This window comes from Trematomus bernacchii, unplaced genomic scaffold (assembly GCF_902827165.1).
Source record: "Trematomus bernacchii unplaced genomic scaffold, fTreBer1.1, whole genome shotgun sequence".
Lineage (NCBI taxonomy): Eukaryota > Metazoa > Chordata > Actinopteri > Perciformes > Nototheniidae > Trematomus > Trematomus bernacchii.
Window position 1 is genome coordinate 171336 of NW_022987577.1, and position 18659 is coordinate 189994.

At 43.0% G+C, this 18659-nt stretch overlaps 1 protein-coding gene across 1 annotated transcript in view; it reads left to right on the forward strand.

Moving 5' to 3' along the window:
• The window catches only part of tdrd12 (tudor domain containing 12), a 66540-nt gene that overhangs the window by 14768 nt on the left and 33113 nt on the right, over positions 1–18659 (forward strand). Inside the window, exons 9-20 of the mRNA XM_034126856.1 lie at positions 774–942; positions 1315–1519; positions 2272–2337; positions 2433–2484; positions 2858–2931; positions 6007–6066; positions 6182–6250; positions 11946–12005; positions 13170–13230; positions 13635–13742; positions 15093–15278; positions 18493–18646. Of these exons, the coding sequence (XP_033982747.1) occupies positions 774–942; positions 1315–1519; positions 2272–2337; positions 2433–2484; positions 2858–2931; positions 6007–6066; positions 6182–6250; positions 11946–12005; positions 13170–13230; positions 13635–13742; positions 15093–15278; positions 18493–18646 (1264 nt within the window). The remainder of the gene's footprint in view (positions 1–773; positions 943–1314; positions 1520–2271; positions 2338–2432; positions 2485–2857; positions 2932–6006; positions 6067–6181; positions 6251–11945; positions 12006–13169; positions 13231–13634; positions 13743–15092; positions 15279–18492; positions 18647–18659) is intronic.

Genomic DNA, 18659 nt, shown 5'->3' on the forward strand with positions numbered 1-18659 from the left:
CGGTCACATGACTTCACGTCACCACCGCTAAGCTAAAGGTGGCTAATGTTGGGCTATAAAGGAACTACAGCGCGGTCACATGACTTCACGTCACCACCGCTAAGCTAAAGGTGGCTAACGTTGGACTATAAAGGAACTACAGCGCGGTCACATGACTTCACGTCACCACCGCTAAGCTAAAGGTGGCTAATGTTGGGCTATAAAGGAACTACAGCACGGTCACATGACTTCACGTCAACACGGCTAAGCTAAAGGTGGCTAATGTTGGGCTATAAAGGAACTACAGCACGGTCACATGACTTCACGTCACCACAGCTAAGCTAAAGGCGGCTAATGTTGGGCTATAAAGGAACTACAGCATGGTCACATGACTTCACGTCACCACCGCTAAGCTAAAGGTGGCTAATGTTGGGCTATAAAGGAACTACAGCACGGTCACATGACTTCACGTCACCACCGCTAAGCTAAAGGTGGCTAATGTTGGGCTATAAAGGAACTACAGCACGGTCACATGACTTCACGTCACCACAGCTAAGCTAAAGGCGGCTAATGTTGGGCGTGAAGACGTTAAGTCGTCTCATATAGACACTGGTTAGCAACCGCCGTTTTTAAATTCAGGGAACAGGAAGTGCATCCTGATTCCTGGCTATATTTGACAGTTCTTGTATATCATTTAGTCTGTTTTCACTAATATGTCATTGTGCGATTTGTGCATAGCTTGCATGTTTTAGTTATGGAGAATAAACACCCGGATTTTGGCGATTTCTTTCCAGATCTGTTTGAACGACGATCTGGTGGCCAAGAAGTTTGCGTATTACAGCAGAGAGTCAGGTGACAGCAGAGAGATGAACGAGGAGGACCAGCTTCCTGTCATGTTGCCCTCCAGCATCTTAACCCAGACTGCCTCAAGCAAGCCGACTGCACACACCAAGTCTCCTACTGGTAAACACACACACACACACACACACACACACACACACACACACACACACACACCCCTACCCCTAGTCTCCTACTGGTAAACACACACACACACACCCCTACCCCTAGTCTCCTACTGGTAAACACGCACACACACACACCCAGTCTCCTACTGGTACACACACACACACCCCTAGTCTCCTACTGGTACACACACACACCCCTAGTCTCCTATTGGCACACACACACACACAGTCTCCTGCTGGTAATCGCCCACACACACACACACCCAGTCTCCTGCTGGCAAACACACACACACACCCAGTCTCCTGCTGACACACACACACACACATATACTCTATATAAACTCTGATCTGATGCTTCTTTTTTCAGCTATTTCTTCAGGTCTTACTACGCCTCAGGTCGGCAGCTCTGCTCACGGTGTTTCCGTCAGTCCTCTGGATAACATCCACGCATCCTCATCGCTGACCTCTCTGCTGCTTCAGAGCCAACAACATGAGCTGCAGCCCCGTGAAGAAGGCAGCGGGTCAAAGGTCACAGAGAAAGGTCCGGACGCTGCTGCTGCTCCTGCAGAGAGGTGAGCACTCATTTAGTTCAGTTCAGCAGGAGAGGACTCTTTAAAGTAGAGACACTACATACTGATATACACCTGAACATCAGCAGGAGAGGACTCTTTAAAGTAGAGACACTACATACTGATATACACCTGAACATCAGCAGGAGAGGACTCTTTAAAGTAGAGACACTACATACTGATATACACCTGCACATCAGCAGGAGAGGACTCTTTAAAGTAGAGACACTACATACTGATATACACCTGAACATCAGCAGGAGAGGACTCTTTAAAGTAGAGACACTACAGACTGATATACACCTGAACATCAGCAGGAGAGGACTCTTTAAAGTAGAGACACTACATACTGATATACACCTGAACATCAGCAGGAGAGGACTCTTTAAAGTAGAGACACTACATACTGATATACACCTGAACATCAGCAGGAGAGGACTCTTTAAAGTAGAGACACTACATACTGATATACACCTGAACATCAGCAGGAGAGGACTCTTTAAAGTAGAGACACTACATACTGATATAGACCTGAACATCAGCAGGAGAGGACTCTTTAAAGCAGAGACACTACATACTGATATACACCTGAACATCAGCAGGAGAGGACTCTTTAAAGTAGAGACACTTCATAGTGTACGTAGTGTGTTCTCTAGATTTTAGTGCATGTAAATGGTCTGCAAATCCCTGTGTTTCCTGCAGAGGAAGTTTCATTTATATCTTGAAATCGTTAACTGAGCGTCTCTCCTGCTCAGTGACTCGTCGGAGGACACAGACTCGTCTCTGGCTGCAGCTCTGACCAAAAATCTCAGTCTGTTCAAGTGAGAATAACTTCACACACACACTATATTACGCCTTCCATATCTGTTTTAATAACACGGTTTGATACTGACTGAACACTTCCTCTACCCAACAGGTTCCTAAAGTTTCTGAATCCTGGCAGCATCTTCCAGCAGGCGTCTCCCACTGTGAGTACACATCGCACACAGGAAGTGTTTGAGCCCAGCTTTGAAGGGGATAGTTTGGAAATCAACGCCTGACTAACTTCCTGCCAATCCCACTGACTTTACCCATGACCGCACAAGAAAAGCTCTGCACCATCTAGTGGATTGAAAAAGCAATTGTTACCAAAAACTGTAATTTGGATTTGCAATATGAATGGTTTATATAATAAAATATCGATACTTGGCATCCGTGTATGGCGATACTATGCTCTATCGATTATTTCCTCCACCCCTAGTTGTCAGGTTGCTGGTTGTTTTTTCACCTGTTCAATTTGGTAAGTAATTCCTGAACAAAAAAACTGTAGATCCAGAAGTTTCTGTGTTTGTTTTTTCCCAGGTGAGTGAGCATGAAGAGCAAAAAGAAAGTCGACCTGAAGAGACGACTGCAGCCTCCTGCACAGAACAGGAAGTGTAAGCTACCAGCACTTTAGTAGTTACTCTAATTTACAAATGGCTCATTCGGACAGTGGTTTGGGAGTAGTGTTCATTTTGTCAGCTATTTTTTTTATTTAGTCGTTGTCTTAATCCTGTGTCAAATGTCCTTGTTAGTTTTAGTCATACTTAGGCGCCGTTTACACGAGGAGAAAACGGCTTGTATCTGCATAGTTTCGCGTGCGTATAGCCCTATTATTTACACGAGGCCGATAGAAACTGACCCCACAAACGATAACGGGTCCCAAGGTGGATAGATTTGCAAACTAAACGCTCTGGGGGGTCAACCGAGTCCGTGTAATCACCTCTATACGAATATTTCCTGAAAAAATAACGATAGCCCCGCCTCTCCCCACCTCTCCTGCTCACTGCTGTAGCAACTATCAAAAATAACTGTGTTAATTAAACGCACAAGGGGTTCTTGAATGAAATAATATTATAAAAGGCAAACCAGAATTGTTAACGGAAGTTACAGCGCCACTTACAGTCCCAGCATATGTACTACAGCGTTTCCAGCGGTCTCGTTTGAACAGACACGTTAAATGAAACGAATGCATGTGAACGGAAGACTTTTTTGAATACGCATACTGTGCATAAACGCAAACGTTCCCGTGTGAGTGGGGCCTTAGTCACCTTCATCCTGTTTTTATTTAGTCAAGTTTTAGTCGACAAAGTCTGAGCATTTTAGTCTTATTTTAGTCAAAGAAAACTAACTATTTTAGTCTACTTTTTGTTAATGAAAACTGTTGACATTTGACTCTTTTTTTAGTCATCAGATTATATAGAACATTTTAGTCAAACTAGTCTAGTCTAGCCAAAACCAATAATTTGTCATTTTAGTCAAACTTATTTCACAATAAGATTATACCTTGTCCGTATTTGATGAAAAACACAGGTTGAATGATTAAGAAAGCAGCTTTGCAGAGCTGGTCAGGTTTGTGGTGTTGTACCTGTGTTATGGCCACAATGCTTCCCTTCTGATAAAACAATGCATTCGCTTTTTTTCTCCGCCTCATTGAGCGAAAAATCACCTTGTTTCTTTCTCCCAGGCAGTGGTGGTGGTGGCGTTAGACTTTTTCGCAAAGTTTTTATTTAGTAAACTACAGTCAATTTTCGTCAACGATATTCCATGTTGATTTTGTTACAGTTATTGTTTTCTGACGTCGGTGCCGTCTCGTCTTAGTCGTTGATGAACATATTTCGTCATAGTTTTAAAAGTCAACGAAATCAACACAATTAGGGAGTCAAATATTCACTGTGCTCCTCAGAAAGCATTTAACATGGGTACACGACAGGATAAAGTCTGTAAAAACATAGACGTCAGCAGAACAAAGACAAAAGCCTTCAAGAGGGGGTGTTGGAGTTAAACAGGAGAGGCAAGATTTAGGGCAAACATACTAAATAAGCAGTGAAATCTTATCACACAGAAATAAAAGCCTCCTATATATTCATGTATGGATCACAGGAAAAAAAACGTCCGAACTTATCTGAGAATCAACACATTTTCCTAAGTGCTACTCAGTGATAGTTGTCTGTAAAGCCACGTGTAGACTTCATACAGGAACGGCTAAATTAGCTTATTTTAAAGATCAATGTAAAAGAATAGAGGTCAATAAACTAATACCATATGACATTACAACTGCCCAAATATGCCTGGATGTTGACGTCTATCAGATTAACAAATGTATTTCTGACTCTTTACTTGCAGGTTACATTTCAAACTGAACCAATTAGGAACTAAATAAGCATTTCCTGCTGAAATAAGTCCATAAAATTACTACGACGTGACTCTGGATGGAATTTAAATTACAGGAGAGTTAGAAGAAGAAGAATTGGGAGGGATGAAACCCTCTTTAATGGTCTCACATGCAGAGCACACAGCACACACACAGTGAAATTTGTTCTCTGCTTTTAACCCATCCTAGTACCAGGAGTCTAGTACTAGGAGCAGTGGGCAGCTATTGTACAGCGCCCGGGGAGCAATGGGAGTGAGGGGGGGAAGGGGGATGTCCGGTGCCTTGCTCAAGGGCACCACGGCAGGGCAGGAGGTGAACTGGGACCTCTCCAAGTAGAAGTCCACACTCCATATTTTAGGTCTGGTCGGTTGTTGAGTACCTCCACCTTCCCTTTAGAAATAAATCCAGAACGTATCGGGCTTAAATCTTAAAGGGGACCTATCATGCAAAATGCACTTTTGTACGTCTTTTCTACATGAATATGTGTCCCCGGTGTTCCAGGGAACTCACCAAGTGTCAGAAAACACAACCCTCTCTATTTTCCTCCATACCCAAATCTCTAAAAAAGGGGCTGCAACGGATCTGATAAAAACTGATCCAGATTTGAACACTGTCCTGACGTCAGGACGGTGGCGCTACGGCTATTGGGCCAACTCCACCAATCAGGAGGAGACAGCCACGGCCATTGCCGTTCGAAAGCGCTGGAGACGCTGTAGTACATATGCCAGGCCAGTAGATGGTGCTGTTCTCACTGAATCAGCCCAGAGCTAAAACAGAGCTAGAAGATTGTCAAATTGAGCAAAATGAGGCATGGCTAAAATGCATGATCTGTTTGGTATTTTGAAGAAAAAAAAGTATAAATATGCCTTATATAGGTATGGTCCTACACTATATTATTCAAATATAGCACGATAGGTCCACTTTAAATGAATAAGATAACAATTTTGTTTTTTATATAACTTGAGTTAGCAGACCCAGGGTTGTTCTAGAAATATATAGTATGAGTACTTTGACTCTGATCTTGTTTATAAGATATATCAATTCTCACAATAACATGGCGCCCGTAAACAAGATGGCGCCGTGGACGTAAACAACAACGTGACGTCGGAGCTCTGTAAAAACAAAGCTGTCTCTGCCGTCTGACGCTCTGCTTGATACTCAGATTTCTGGAGTCATTATACAGTTTCTGAGGAACAGAGATATTGTTTTCCGGCATCACTTTAACATTTTACGGGGGAAATCTGCATTTTGGTTTGAGGGCTCCCGTCGAGAGTAAGAGGGAGATATTGCTTTTTGATAATTGTATTTTGTCCCACAGATTAACCCCTTTAAACTGTGAGCCTGAGACTCTGCACACGCACGACTTGACCAGCATGAGGTGAGACTGATGCACCCTTTATCACTTTGAAATGTAAATCACAGTTAATTGAGCTGTAAATATCAAGATCAGATGTTATTAACTGCATTGCTTGTCTTGTCTTGTTTTTTATTAGTGAGCAAAGTGGAGCTGAAGGTCTTTGTGAGAGCAGTCAGGTTGAATGTATTGAAGACGAAGGAACAAGGTAAAAGGAATAAATGATCCGCACTTCTTCCCAACATTTAACCCATGTCTACGTAACATTACAGCGTGTAGATATGAGTGTCAATGTAATCTAGATAAATCACACACACACACACACACACACACACACACACCAGAGTTCCCGTTAGAATATCTTTTTGCCGGTCAACATGTCCGTTAAAGTTGAAATCTTCCGGACAAAATGAGAAAAGTGCCGGTCAAAGGTCTTCTTTGTTATTTATTGAGCTTTAAAACAAATTGATATGATTCGATATTAAACTAATTATAGTAGATTAACTACATTATTCAAAAGTGTACAGTAATTTACAAAAACGCGGGAATAATAAACGGAGCGCTCTCTCCTTCTCCTGACAGCCCGTCAGTATCATGCAGCTCGCGGATCCAGTAATGAGTGACCCGATTAAAACTAAACATATCTATAACTAGTTTAGGTAGTTTGAGAGGTCATTAAAAATAGCTACGTGATACTCTAACCTGAAGTGTGTGTGTTGCTCCGCTCACCGCTGCAGGTGATCATGCAGAGCTGCGTGTCGACTCGTCAGCAGCAGCTGATCTCTCTCTCCCGTCAGATTAGACTTCACTCGCGTTTATGTCCATATCGATCAGATCTAGCTAGTTCTTCTAGCTAATGATATGACTACCTGCTTATTAAAAGACACCTAAACAATAAGCGTCGCTATGCAACGGGGTGAGGCCACAAAGTATAGCGCAGCATTATGCATTTGTTTACATGCCCACCGGAACCCAGAGGCATTACCAACAGATCAACGCACAATCAACCCATACAGGACACTCTTTCTCCACGTGTTAGACATTAGAATGACTCTTCTTGTCTGTCACATACTCTTCTTGTCTGTCACACACTCTTCTTGTCTGTCACATACTATTCTTGTCTGTCACATACTCTTCTTGTCTTTCACATACTCTTCTTGTCTGTCACATACTCTTCTTGTCTGTCACATACTCTTCTTGTCTGTCACATACTATTCTTGTCTTTCACATACTCTTCTTGTCTGTCACATACTATTCTTGTCTGTCACATACTCTTCTTGTCTGTCACATACTCTTCTTGTCTTTCACATACTCTTCTTGTCTTTCACATACTCTTCTTGTCTGTCACATACTCTTCTTGTCTGTCACATACTATTCTTGTCTTTCACATACTCTTCTTGTCTGTCACATACTATTCTTGTCTGTCACATACTCTTCTTGTCTGTCACATACTCTTCTTGTCTTTCACATACTCTTCTTGTCTGTCACATACTATTCTTGTCTGTCACATACTCTTTAGTCTGTCACATACTATTCTTGTCTGTCACATACTCTTCTTGTCTTTCACATACTCTTCTTGTCTGTCACATACTCTTCTTGTCTTTCACATACTCTTCTTGTCTGTCACATACTATTCTTGTCTGTCACGTACTCTTCTTGTCTTTCACGTACCCTTCTTGTCTGTCACATACTCTTCTTGTCTGTCACATACTCTTCTTGTCTTTCACATACTCTTCTTGTCTGTCACATACTATTCTTGTCTGTCACGTACTCTTCTTGTCTTTCACGTACTCTTCTTGTCTGTCACATACTCTTCTTGTCTGTCACATACTATTCTTGTCTTTCACATACTCTTCTTGTCTGTCACATACTATTCTTGTCTGTCACATACTCTTCTTGTCTGTCACATACTCTTCTTGTCTTTCACATACTCTTCTTGTCTGTCACATACTATTCTTGTCTGTCACATACTCTTTAGTCTGTCACATACTATTCTTGTCTGTCACATACTCTTCTTGTCTTTCACATACTCTTCTTGTCTGTCACATACTCTTCTTGTCTTTCACATACTCTTCTTGTCTGTCACATACTATTCTTGTCTGTCACGTACTCTTCTTGTCTTTCACGTACTCTTCTTGTCTGTCACACACTCTTCTTGTCTGTCACATACTATTCTTGTCTGTCACATACTCTTCTTGTCTGTCACATACTCTTCTTGTCTGTCACATACTCTTTAGTCTGTCACATACTATTCTTGTCTGTCACATACTCTTCTTGTCTTTCACATACTCTTCTTGTCTGTCACATACTCTTCTTGTCTTTCACATACTCTTCTTGTCTGTCACATACTATTCTTGTCTGTCACGTACTCTTCTTGTCTTTCACGTACTCTTCTTGTCTGTCACATACTCTTCTTGTCTGTCACATACTCTTCTTGTCTTTCACATACTCTTCTTGTCTGTCACATACTCTTCTTGTCTGTCACATACTATTCTTGTCTGTCACGTACTCTTCTTGTCTTTCACATACTCTTCTTGTCTGTCACATACTCTTCTTGTCTGTCACATACTATTCTTGTCTGTCACGTACTCTTCTTGTCTTTCACATACTCTTCTTGTCTGTCACGTACTCTTCTTGTCTTTCACATACTATTCTTGTCTGTCACGTACTCTTCTTGTCTGTCACGTACTCTTCTTGTCTTTCACATACTCTTCTTGTCTGTCACGTACTCTTCTTGTCTTTCACATACTATTCTTGTCTGTCACATACTCTTCTTGTCTGTCACGTACTCTTCTTGTCTTTCACATACTATTCTTGTCTGTCACATACTCTTCTTGTCTGTCACGTACTCTTCTTGTCTTTCACATACTCTTCTTGTCTGTCACATACTATTCTTGTCTGTCACGTACTCTTCTTGTCTGTCACATACTCTTCTTGTCTTTCACATACTCTTCTTGTCTGTCACATACTATTCTTGTCTGTCACGTACTCTTCTTGTCTTTCACATACTCTTCTTGTCTGTCACATACTATTCTTGTCTGTCACGTACTCTTCTTGTCTTTCACATACTCTTCTTGTCTGTCACATACTATTTTTGTCTGTCACATACTCTTCTTGTCTGTCACATAAGTGGTGCAACTGATGCAGTATTGCGCTAAGGGAAAATTATTTTGACCGGACATTTTGACCGGAGAGATTTAGATTTGCCGGTCTTCAGCATATTTTACCGGTCATAGTCCGGTAATTACCGGCTAACGGGAACTCTCTCACACACACACACACACACACACACACACACACACACACACACACACACACACACACACACACACACACTGACCTTTAAGAGAAAACAAGTTTTATTATATTATACGTTTATAACAACTTTGGTCTAAAAAAAACAACACACACTCTCACTCCAGGGTTTTCTTTTTTAAATAATCTTTTTTTTTTCTTCGTCCTCGACCACGACGCCATCTGCGATCGATTAACTTGTGGACAATGGTCCACGCTCTACTACTCTAGTCCCGGACTGGCCATCGGGAGGACCGGGGGGTTTCCCGATGGCCTGGCCTGTTCAGTGGTCTGCCTCACACAGGGTGACTGGCTGTCTACATGATGTGGGTCTGCCTCACACAGGGTGACTGGCTGTCTACATGATGTGGCCTGCCTCACACAGGGTGACTGGCTGTCTACATGATGTGGCCTGCCTCACACAGGGTGACTGGCTGTCTACATGATGTGGCCTGCCTCACACAGGGTGACTGGCTGTCTACATGATGTGGCCTGCCTCACACAGGGTGACTGGCTGTCTACATGATGTGGTCTGCCTCACACAGGGTGACTGGCTGTCTACATGATGTGGCCTGCCTCACACAGGGTGACTGGCTGTCTACATGATGTGGCCTGCCTCACACAGGGTGACTGGCTGTCTACATGATGTGGCCTGCCTCACACAGGGTGACTGGCTGTCTACATGATGTGGTCTGCCTCACACAGGGTGACTGGCTGTCTACATGATGTGGTCTGCCTCACACAGGGTGACTGGCTGTCTACATGATGTGGTCTGCCTCACACAGGGTGACTGGCTGTCTACATGATGTGGCCTGCCTCACACAGGGTGACTGGCTGTCTACATGATGTGGCCTGCCTCACACAGGGTGACTGGCTGTCTACATGATGTGGCCTGCCGACATGGCCACTGTCATACAGATCATAAATCAAAGCCCTTGATTGGTCTCTCTGTGTCATTCAAGCTCGGGATAACGTCAGCTCAGGTGAGGTAAAGGACTCTCTGAGTGTTTAGATAGTTAACTTAGTCTAAGTTCTCAGTGGGTCTCAAACGGTTTGGTCACCATTTATTAGGGATGCTCCAGTACTTTTCCCACAAAGGTTCATCAGAACTTAGTTCATCCGAACTCTTTAGTTCTCATGAACTAAGTACAGATCGCGTTCACACCGGAATAAGTTCCTGGGGAAGGATTAGGCAAATGAAGCCGCTGACGTCACTTCTTCTTCTTCTGCTTCGGGTTTACTGGCAGGCCGCAAACAACTTCACGGCGTATACTGCCACCCGAAGTCCCCGGAGTTTGGGAATGGCGGCTTCACAAAACTTTTTGGGAGTTTTACGAGCCGTGGTTTGCAATCCGCCCAGCCAATCAGACATAGGAACCTTTTTCTCCCACGAATGTACCTGCTCTCTTGCAGGGACGGAAAAGGGGGTAAAAAGGTTCTCATGAACTCATTTTAGTTCCGGCTCTTTTTGGTGTGAACGCGACATTTCGGAACTATATCGGAACTAAAGTGGGAAAAGTACTGCGGTGTGAACGCGGCTAATAAAATAGCGGTATGCAACATGTGTGAAGCAGAAATCCTGCAGCTCCACCCGCTGTGACGGACCGGTGAGCGGAGCAGAACACACATTAAGAGTTAGACCTAACACACTTAGCTATTTTATCTACCTCTGGAACAAGCTAAACTAGTTATACATATATTTATTCTTCCCTGTCGGGTCACTCATTACTGGATCAGTGAGCTTCAGGAGATACTGCCGGGCTGTCAGGAGAGAGAGAGAGAGAGAGAGGAAAAGAGAGCGCTTCCGCTCATTTCTCCCGTGTTATTATCCAGAGGGGGAGAGGGGGGGAGGCTGGTTCAGGAGCCCAGACACACTCGCAACTATAAATAAACCAAAAATAAATAAACAAGTTTCAGTGTTTTTTCATATTGGAAATGGTATGTTATTGGTTATGGCCATGAATTTATGATTATTGAAATGTATACAGTTCTGTTTCATATAGGTGTTCCCATAGATCTCTTTCTTTCCCCCTCAAAGTGCACCAGATTGATGCATTTAACTCCAAAATTAAAAGAAAAATCTTACCGGGGGAGCATGCCCCCGGACCCCCCTGGAGGATTTGAGGTCCACCCCCACTTAAAATCACATGGACGGGTTCCTAAATACATTTACCATTTTTTTGAAATAGTAACCCATGTCCATATGTTTATTTGTGGATTTAAACTATAGGGCTATCACTATGGGCCCTGCCTGTACCTGTTCGCTCTGCCATCGCGTGAAGGGTCTGCTAACAAGCGACCAACAGAAAGGTTAATGTTAATGTTGTTGTTGCACGTCACAAAGGTACGTTACCTCAACCCCCCCCCCATCCCCCCCGCTACCACCACCCCCCCAAGTATATTTCAGATCTGTGGGAAACACTGCTCTCTCTCTCTCTCTCTCTCTCGCTCTCTCTCACACACACTCGCTCTCTCACACTCTCGCACACACACACACTCACTCACTCACTCACTCACTCACTCACTCACTCACTCACTCTCACACACACACAGACACACAGGTGGAAAGTACAATTTTGTGTCTGCGCTGTTTTCATTGTTTGTTTCAGCAGGTGGAGTAGATCAGAGGAGAAAAGGTGGAGGAGTGAAACGGACTGGGCTTGTTCGCGGTGAGCTGAGGAAACAAACACACATATATGCTGAGTAATGAGGCAAAGATGTTTACTCAGACACTCATATTCAAATGTTATTCCTAATACGACAACCTAGGGCTGCACGATATTGGAAAAAACTGACATTGCGATATTTTCTTCCCCTACGATATATATTGCGATATGAAAAAAAATACAGGAATTGAAGAAAATACTTTCTTGAACTTTAATGCTATACAATTGGTATTTCTTTAACTATATTTAACCGGATGAAGGATTTTAGTCACGGACTTCTGGATCTTAAGTTATCAGAGCAACAAGCTGAGCGAGCTCGGTTAGCAGCGCCGAACTGAAGAAACTACTTTATTCAGTGTTGAGACACTTAAAGGGGACCTATCATGCAAAATGCACTTGTGTACGTCTTTTCTACATGAATATGTGTCCCCGGTGTTCCAGGGAACTCACCAAGTGTCAGAAAACACAACCCTCTCTATTTACCTCCATACCCAAATCTCTAAAAAAGGGGCTGCAACGGATCTGATAAAAACTGATCCAGATTTGAACACTGTCCTGACGTCAGGACGGTGGCGCTACGGCTATTGGGCCAACTCCACCAATCAGGAGGAGACAGCCACGGCCATTGCCGTTCAAAAGCGCTGGAGACGCTGTAGTACATATGCCAGGCATGTAGGTGGTGCTGTTCTCACTGAATCTGCCCTTGCAAAAACAGAGCTAGAAATTGTCAAATTGAGCAAAATGAGGCATGGCTAAAATGCATGATCTGTTTGGTATTTTGAAAAAATAAAGTATAAATATGCCTTATATAGGTATGGTCCTACACTATATTATTCAAATATAGCATGATAGGTCCACTTTAAGCTTGCTTGTCTTTCATAAACTGTGATAGTTATCGTGGCAGAACACCAGGATTATGAACATTTATTTAGAACTGTTTTTTGTGTGGAAATGAATTGCAATCCCTTATCTTTGTAACCCCCTGCAATCCTTAATTGAAAAAGTAGAATGATTGTGAAAAGAGAAACTGTTGAATGTCATCCAAGGCAAAACATGTCTGGTGAGTTTGCTTCTGCATCTTCGGAGGTAGAAATGTGAATTTGTTGTGTTTTTGTTTTTACATTAATATCCAACGTTTCCTCATTCTGACTGTTGTGTTTGATGCAGCCTTTTGGAGTGGTTGAACCCTGAGCCTGTGAACCCTCAATCTGACACGGCACATGACGCGGTGAGTTGTTTATCAAAATATTACAAATTAAACATAAAGTACCAAATGGTTTAGTGTTGGGAAAATAGTGAATGTCCTCTTCCAATGTGAGAGTAGCATGCTAACAAAGGTATCCCAACTGTAGCTGTGTACATGACAGGATGTGTGATTACCTAGAAGAGCATCAGGACTGTTTGAGGCATATGATAGCTATGTGATGAACATGATGATTCAGCCTCTATGGAGATAGACATATGACAAGCATGATCATTTCTGACGTGGAGCTAATCTGAAGTAAACATTGAATACTGCTTTCTATTCCTCCATCTTGTGACTGTGTACTCTCATATTGGAAGAGAACATTCAGTATTTTCCCAACAGAAAACAACCATATTTACGTCTCCTATATTTCTCCTTGTCCTCAGTTTGTTCCCAGTGATCCCAGGAGGAGTGGGATCCTGGTGCACTCCTTGTTCCCAGTGGAGCCCTGCAGCAGCCTGGACGACGCCCCCATCACAGACTCTCTCCGCTGGGTAAAATATAACGTGCTCTTACTTTTAGTTTCAGGCTGTTTGTACTTACATATAACACAGATAGTCCAAATAGTAGAAAAAGCACAAAAAATGTAATTTGATCATTAGAGAGAGGGGCTTAGGGTCCTGCGTTGGTGTCATGTCAAAATGTAATCACTGATACATGGCGTCATTCAACACATATGGGCTTTAACCTGTTAAGCACCGAGCCTGTTTTTCATGTTTCAGGCTCGAAAATGACATGCCCAAAACAAATGACTACAACTTAACTTCTAAAAGGGTTATATGAATAATTTATTTTATCAAAGCAAGGTTACATCTGTGAGTTGGATGAAGAAGTGTCAGAATCAATATAGATGTTTTTTATTTTAAAGAAAATTCAGATTTTACATAGTAAAAAACTGTAAATTATAATGTCCGTCCAAAAATTATTTTTTACAGATAGTGAAAACTACCCTTGGATGATGGGTTAGTAGACTAAAAGCTTTAGGAATCCAAAGTACAACATATAATAAGTACCCTGTATCAAGATTGATGCAAAACAAGTGACATTTGACCTTTTTAGAGAGATTTAGCCAAAACCATCCCACCTCGGAGGTGATTTGGGTGAAAATGGGTTTTTTTTCTATATCCCCTTGCTCGATTTTGATGGTTGACACCTCTTTCTGACCGTTAGAGCCCGGTACTGGGGGGGCCGTGCGTAACAGGTTAAAGGTGTCCTGTCATGCAAAATGCTCTTTTGTACCACTAGGTAGTACCCACATCTCTAGAAACGGGGGAACAACGGAGCTGATCCAGATTTGCTGCCGATATGACGTAATATCTGAAATGTGGACCCACGGCCCAATCAGAAACGTTGCTATCAGAAACAATGCCAGACTGTTTTGGACGTAATATGGTCTTTGTTTACATTAGCATCGCTAACACTCAGAGCTAACCTGTACTGGAGAGCATGTGTGTAAAGAAGCAGGAAATAAAAAAAGGAAATCACCTTGTGGTAAACCTGAGAGAAAAAGAGTTTGAGCTCCATACTGTTTCAGAAATAATCCTTGATGTTTGGAACATAATATAGGGATATAGGGAGGCGTGTGGCGCAGTGCACTAGTGCGTTGGTGTTGTGATCAGGGGAGCACAGGTTCAAACCCCACTGCAGTCAGCATTTCGTTGTGTCCCTGAGACACTTCACCCCAAATTGATCCTGTGGGGAACACTTCATCGACATGTTTTGTATATATATCTGAGACCTATAATATATGCCTACAAATAGTATAATAGGAGACCTTTAAGTGGTGGACAGTTGGATGTCTAAGCTCCTTCAGAGTTTCACAAATGACGGCGTTGTGTTTGTAGGTTTTGAAGAAGAAGCAGGGCAGCGTTTTGACTCCAGCTCAGCGCTACAGCTGGCCCTCCGTGGCTCGAGGCTGCCACACCGTCATCATCTCGCCCAACGCAGAGCAGCCGATCAGCTACATCGCTCCGCTGCTCACACACATGGTGCTCAACTCCATCTACACCGCCGTCACCTCCAGCGCAGGGGTGAGAACATCTCTAAATGCATTGGACAAAGTGGCTAGTTTTAAAGGTCACCTATTGTGCACAATCCACTTGTTCATGTCTCTTCTACATCAACATGTGTCTCCTCTTCTTCATGTCTCTTCTACATCAACATGTGTCTCCTCTTCTTCATGTCTCTTCTACATCATGTGTCCCCTCTTCTTCATGTCTCTTCTACATCAACATGTGTCCCTCTCTTCATGTCTCTTCTACATCAACATGTGTCCCCTCTTCTTCATGTCTCTTCTACATCATGTGTCCCCTCTTCTTCATGTCTCTCTACATCAACATGTGTCCCCTCTTCTTCATGTCTCTTCTACATCAACATGTGTCCCCTCTTCTTCATGTCCTCTCTACATCAGCATGTGTCCCCTCTTCTTCAGTCTCTTCTACATCAACATGTTGTCCCCTCTTCTTCATGTCTCTTCTACATCACCATGTGTCCCCTCTTCTTCATGTCTTCTTCTACATCACATGTGTCTCCTCTTCTTCATGTCTCTTCTACATCATGTGTCTCCTCTTCTTCATGTCTCTTCTACATCACGTGGTCCCCTCTTCCTCATGTCCTCTTCTACATCATGTGTCCCCCTCTTCTTCATGTCTCTTCTACATCAACATGTGTCCCCCTCTTCTTCATGTCTCTTCTACATCAACATGTGTTCCCTCTTCTTCATGTCTCTTCTCATCACCATGTGTCTCTTCTACATCAACATCATGTGTCCCCTCTTCTTCATGTCTCTTCTACATCAACATGTGTCCCCTCTTCTTCATGTCTCTTCTACATCAACATGTGTCCCCTCTTCTTCATGTCTCTTCTACATCATCATGTGTCTCCTCTTCTTCATGTCTCTTCTACATCAACATGTGTCCCCTCTTCTTCATGTCTCTTCTACATCACGTGTCCCCTCTTCCTCATGTCTCTTCTACATCATGTGTCCCCTCTTCTTCATGTCTCTTCTACATCAACATGTGTCCCCTCTTCTTCATGTCTCTTCTACATCAACATGTGTCCTCTCTTCTTCATGTCTCTTCTACATCATCATGTGTCTCCTCTTCTTCATGTCTCTTCTACATCAACATGTGTCTCCTCTTCTTCATGTCTCTTCTACATCATGTGTCCCCTCTTCTTCATGTCTCTTCTACATCAACATGTGTCCCTCTTCTTCATGTCTCTTCTACATCAACATGTGTCCCCTCTTCTTCATGTCTCTTCTACATCAACATGTGTCCCCTCTTCTTCATGTCTCTTCTACATCATGTGTCTCCTCTTCTTCATGTCTCTTCTACATCACGTGTCCCCTCTTCCTCATGTCTCTTCTACATCACGTGTCCCCTCTTCTTCATGTCTCTTCTACATCAACATGTGTCCCCTCTTCTTCATGTCTCTTCTACATCAACATGTGTCCCCTCTTCTTCATGTCTCTTCTACATCATCATGTGTCTCCTCTTCTTCATGTCTCTTCTACATCAACATGTGTCCCCTCTTCTTCATGTCTCTTCTACATCAACATGTGTCCCCCCTTCTTCATGTCTCTTCTACATCAACATGTGTCCCCTCTTCTTCATGTCTCTTCTACATCCATGTGTCCCCTCTTCTTCATGTCTCTTCTACATCAACATGTGTCCCCTCTTCTTCATGTCTCTTCTACATCAACATGTGTCTCCTCTTCTTCATGTCTCTTCTACATCAACATGTGTCCCCTCTTCTTCATCTCTTCTACATCAACATGTGTCCCCTCTTCTTCATGTCTCTTCTACATCAACATGTGTCCCCTCTTCTTCATGTCTCTTCTACATCAACATGTGTCCCCTCTTCTTCATGTCTCTTCTACATCAACATGTGTCTCCTCTTCTTCATGTCTCTTCTACATCATGTGTCTCCTCTTCTTCATGTCTCTTCTACATCACGTGTCCCCTCTTCCTCATGTCTCTTCTACATCATGTGTCCCCTCTTCTTTCATGTCTCTTCTACATCAACATGTGTCCCCTCTTCTTCATGTCTCTTCTACATCAACATGTGTCCCCTCTTCTTCATGTCTCTTCTACATCAACATGTGTCCCCTCTTCTTCATGTCTCTTCTACATCAACATGTGTCCCCTCTTCTTCATGTCTCTTCTACATCATGTGTCCCCTCTTCTTCATGTCTCTTCTACATCAACATGTGTCCCCTCTTCTTCATGTCTCTTCTACATCAACATGTGTCCCCTCTTCTTCATGTCTCTTCTACATCATCATGTGTCTCCTCTTCTTCATGTCTCTTCTACATCACGTGTCCCCTCTTCCTCATGTCTCTTCTACATCATGTGTCCCCTCTTCTTCATGTCTCTTCTACATCAACATGTGTCCCCTCTTCTTCATGTCTCTTCTACATCAACATGTGTCCTCTCTTCTTTTCATGTCTCTTCTACATCATGTGTCTCCTCTTCTTCATGTCTCTTCTACATCAACATGTGTCTCCTCTTCTTCATGTCTCTTCTACATCATGTGTCCCCTCTTCTTCATGTCTCTTCTACATCAACATGTGTCCTCTTCTTCATGTCTCTTCTACATCATGTGTCTCCTCTTCTTCATGTCTCTTCTACATCACGTGTCCCCTCTTCCTCATGTCTCTTCTACATCACGTGTCCCCTCTTCTTCATGTCTCTTCTACATCAACATGTGTCCCCTCTTCTTCATGTCTCTTCTACATCAACATGTGTCCCCTCTTCTTCATGTCTCTTCTACATCATCATGTGTCTCCTCTTCTTCATGTCTCTTCTACATCAACATGTGTCCCCTCTTCTTCATGTCTCTTCTACATCAACATGTGTCCCCCCTTCTTCATGTCTCTCTACATCACATGTGTCCCCTCTTCGTCATGTCTCTTCTACATCAACATGTGTCCCCTCTTCTTCATGTCTCTTCTACATCAACATGTGTCCCCCTCTTCTTCATGTCTCTTCTACATCAACATGGTCCCTCTTCTTCATGTCTCTTCTACATCAACATGTGTCCCCTCTTCTTCATGTCTCTTCTACATCAACATGTGTCCCCTCTTCTTCATGTCTCTTCTACATCAACATGTGTCCCCTCTTCTTCATGTCTCTTCTACATCAACATGTGTCCCCTCTTCTTCATGTCTCTTCTTCATCAACACTGTACACTTTAAAATGTCTCTAAATGACTATCTTATGTCTGATTTGTGTTGATTTCCAGCCCATGGCGGTGCTGCTGTGTCCGGGCTGGGAGAAAGTGATGGTGATGATGGAGCTTCTGGAGGAGATGAAGCTCAAATCCGTTCTCCACCCCTACACTTTGCTGCTGGGCGTCGGGAAAGACGAGGCAAAGGCCGTCAGGATCCCCAAAAACTGTGAGCAGAACAC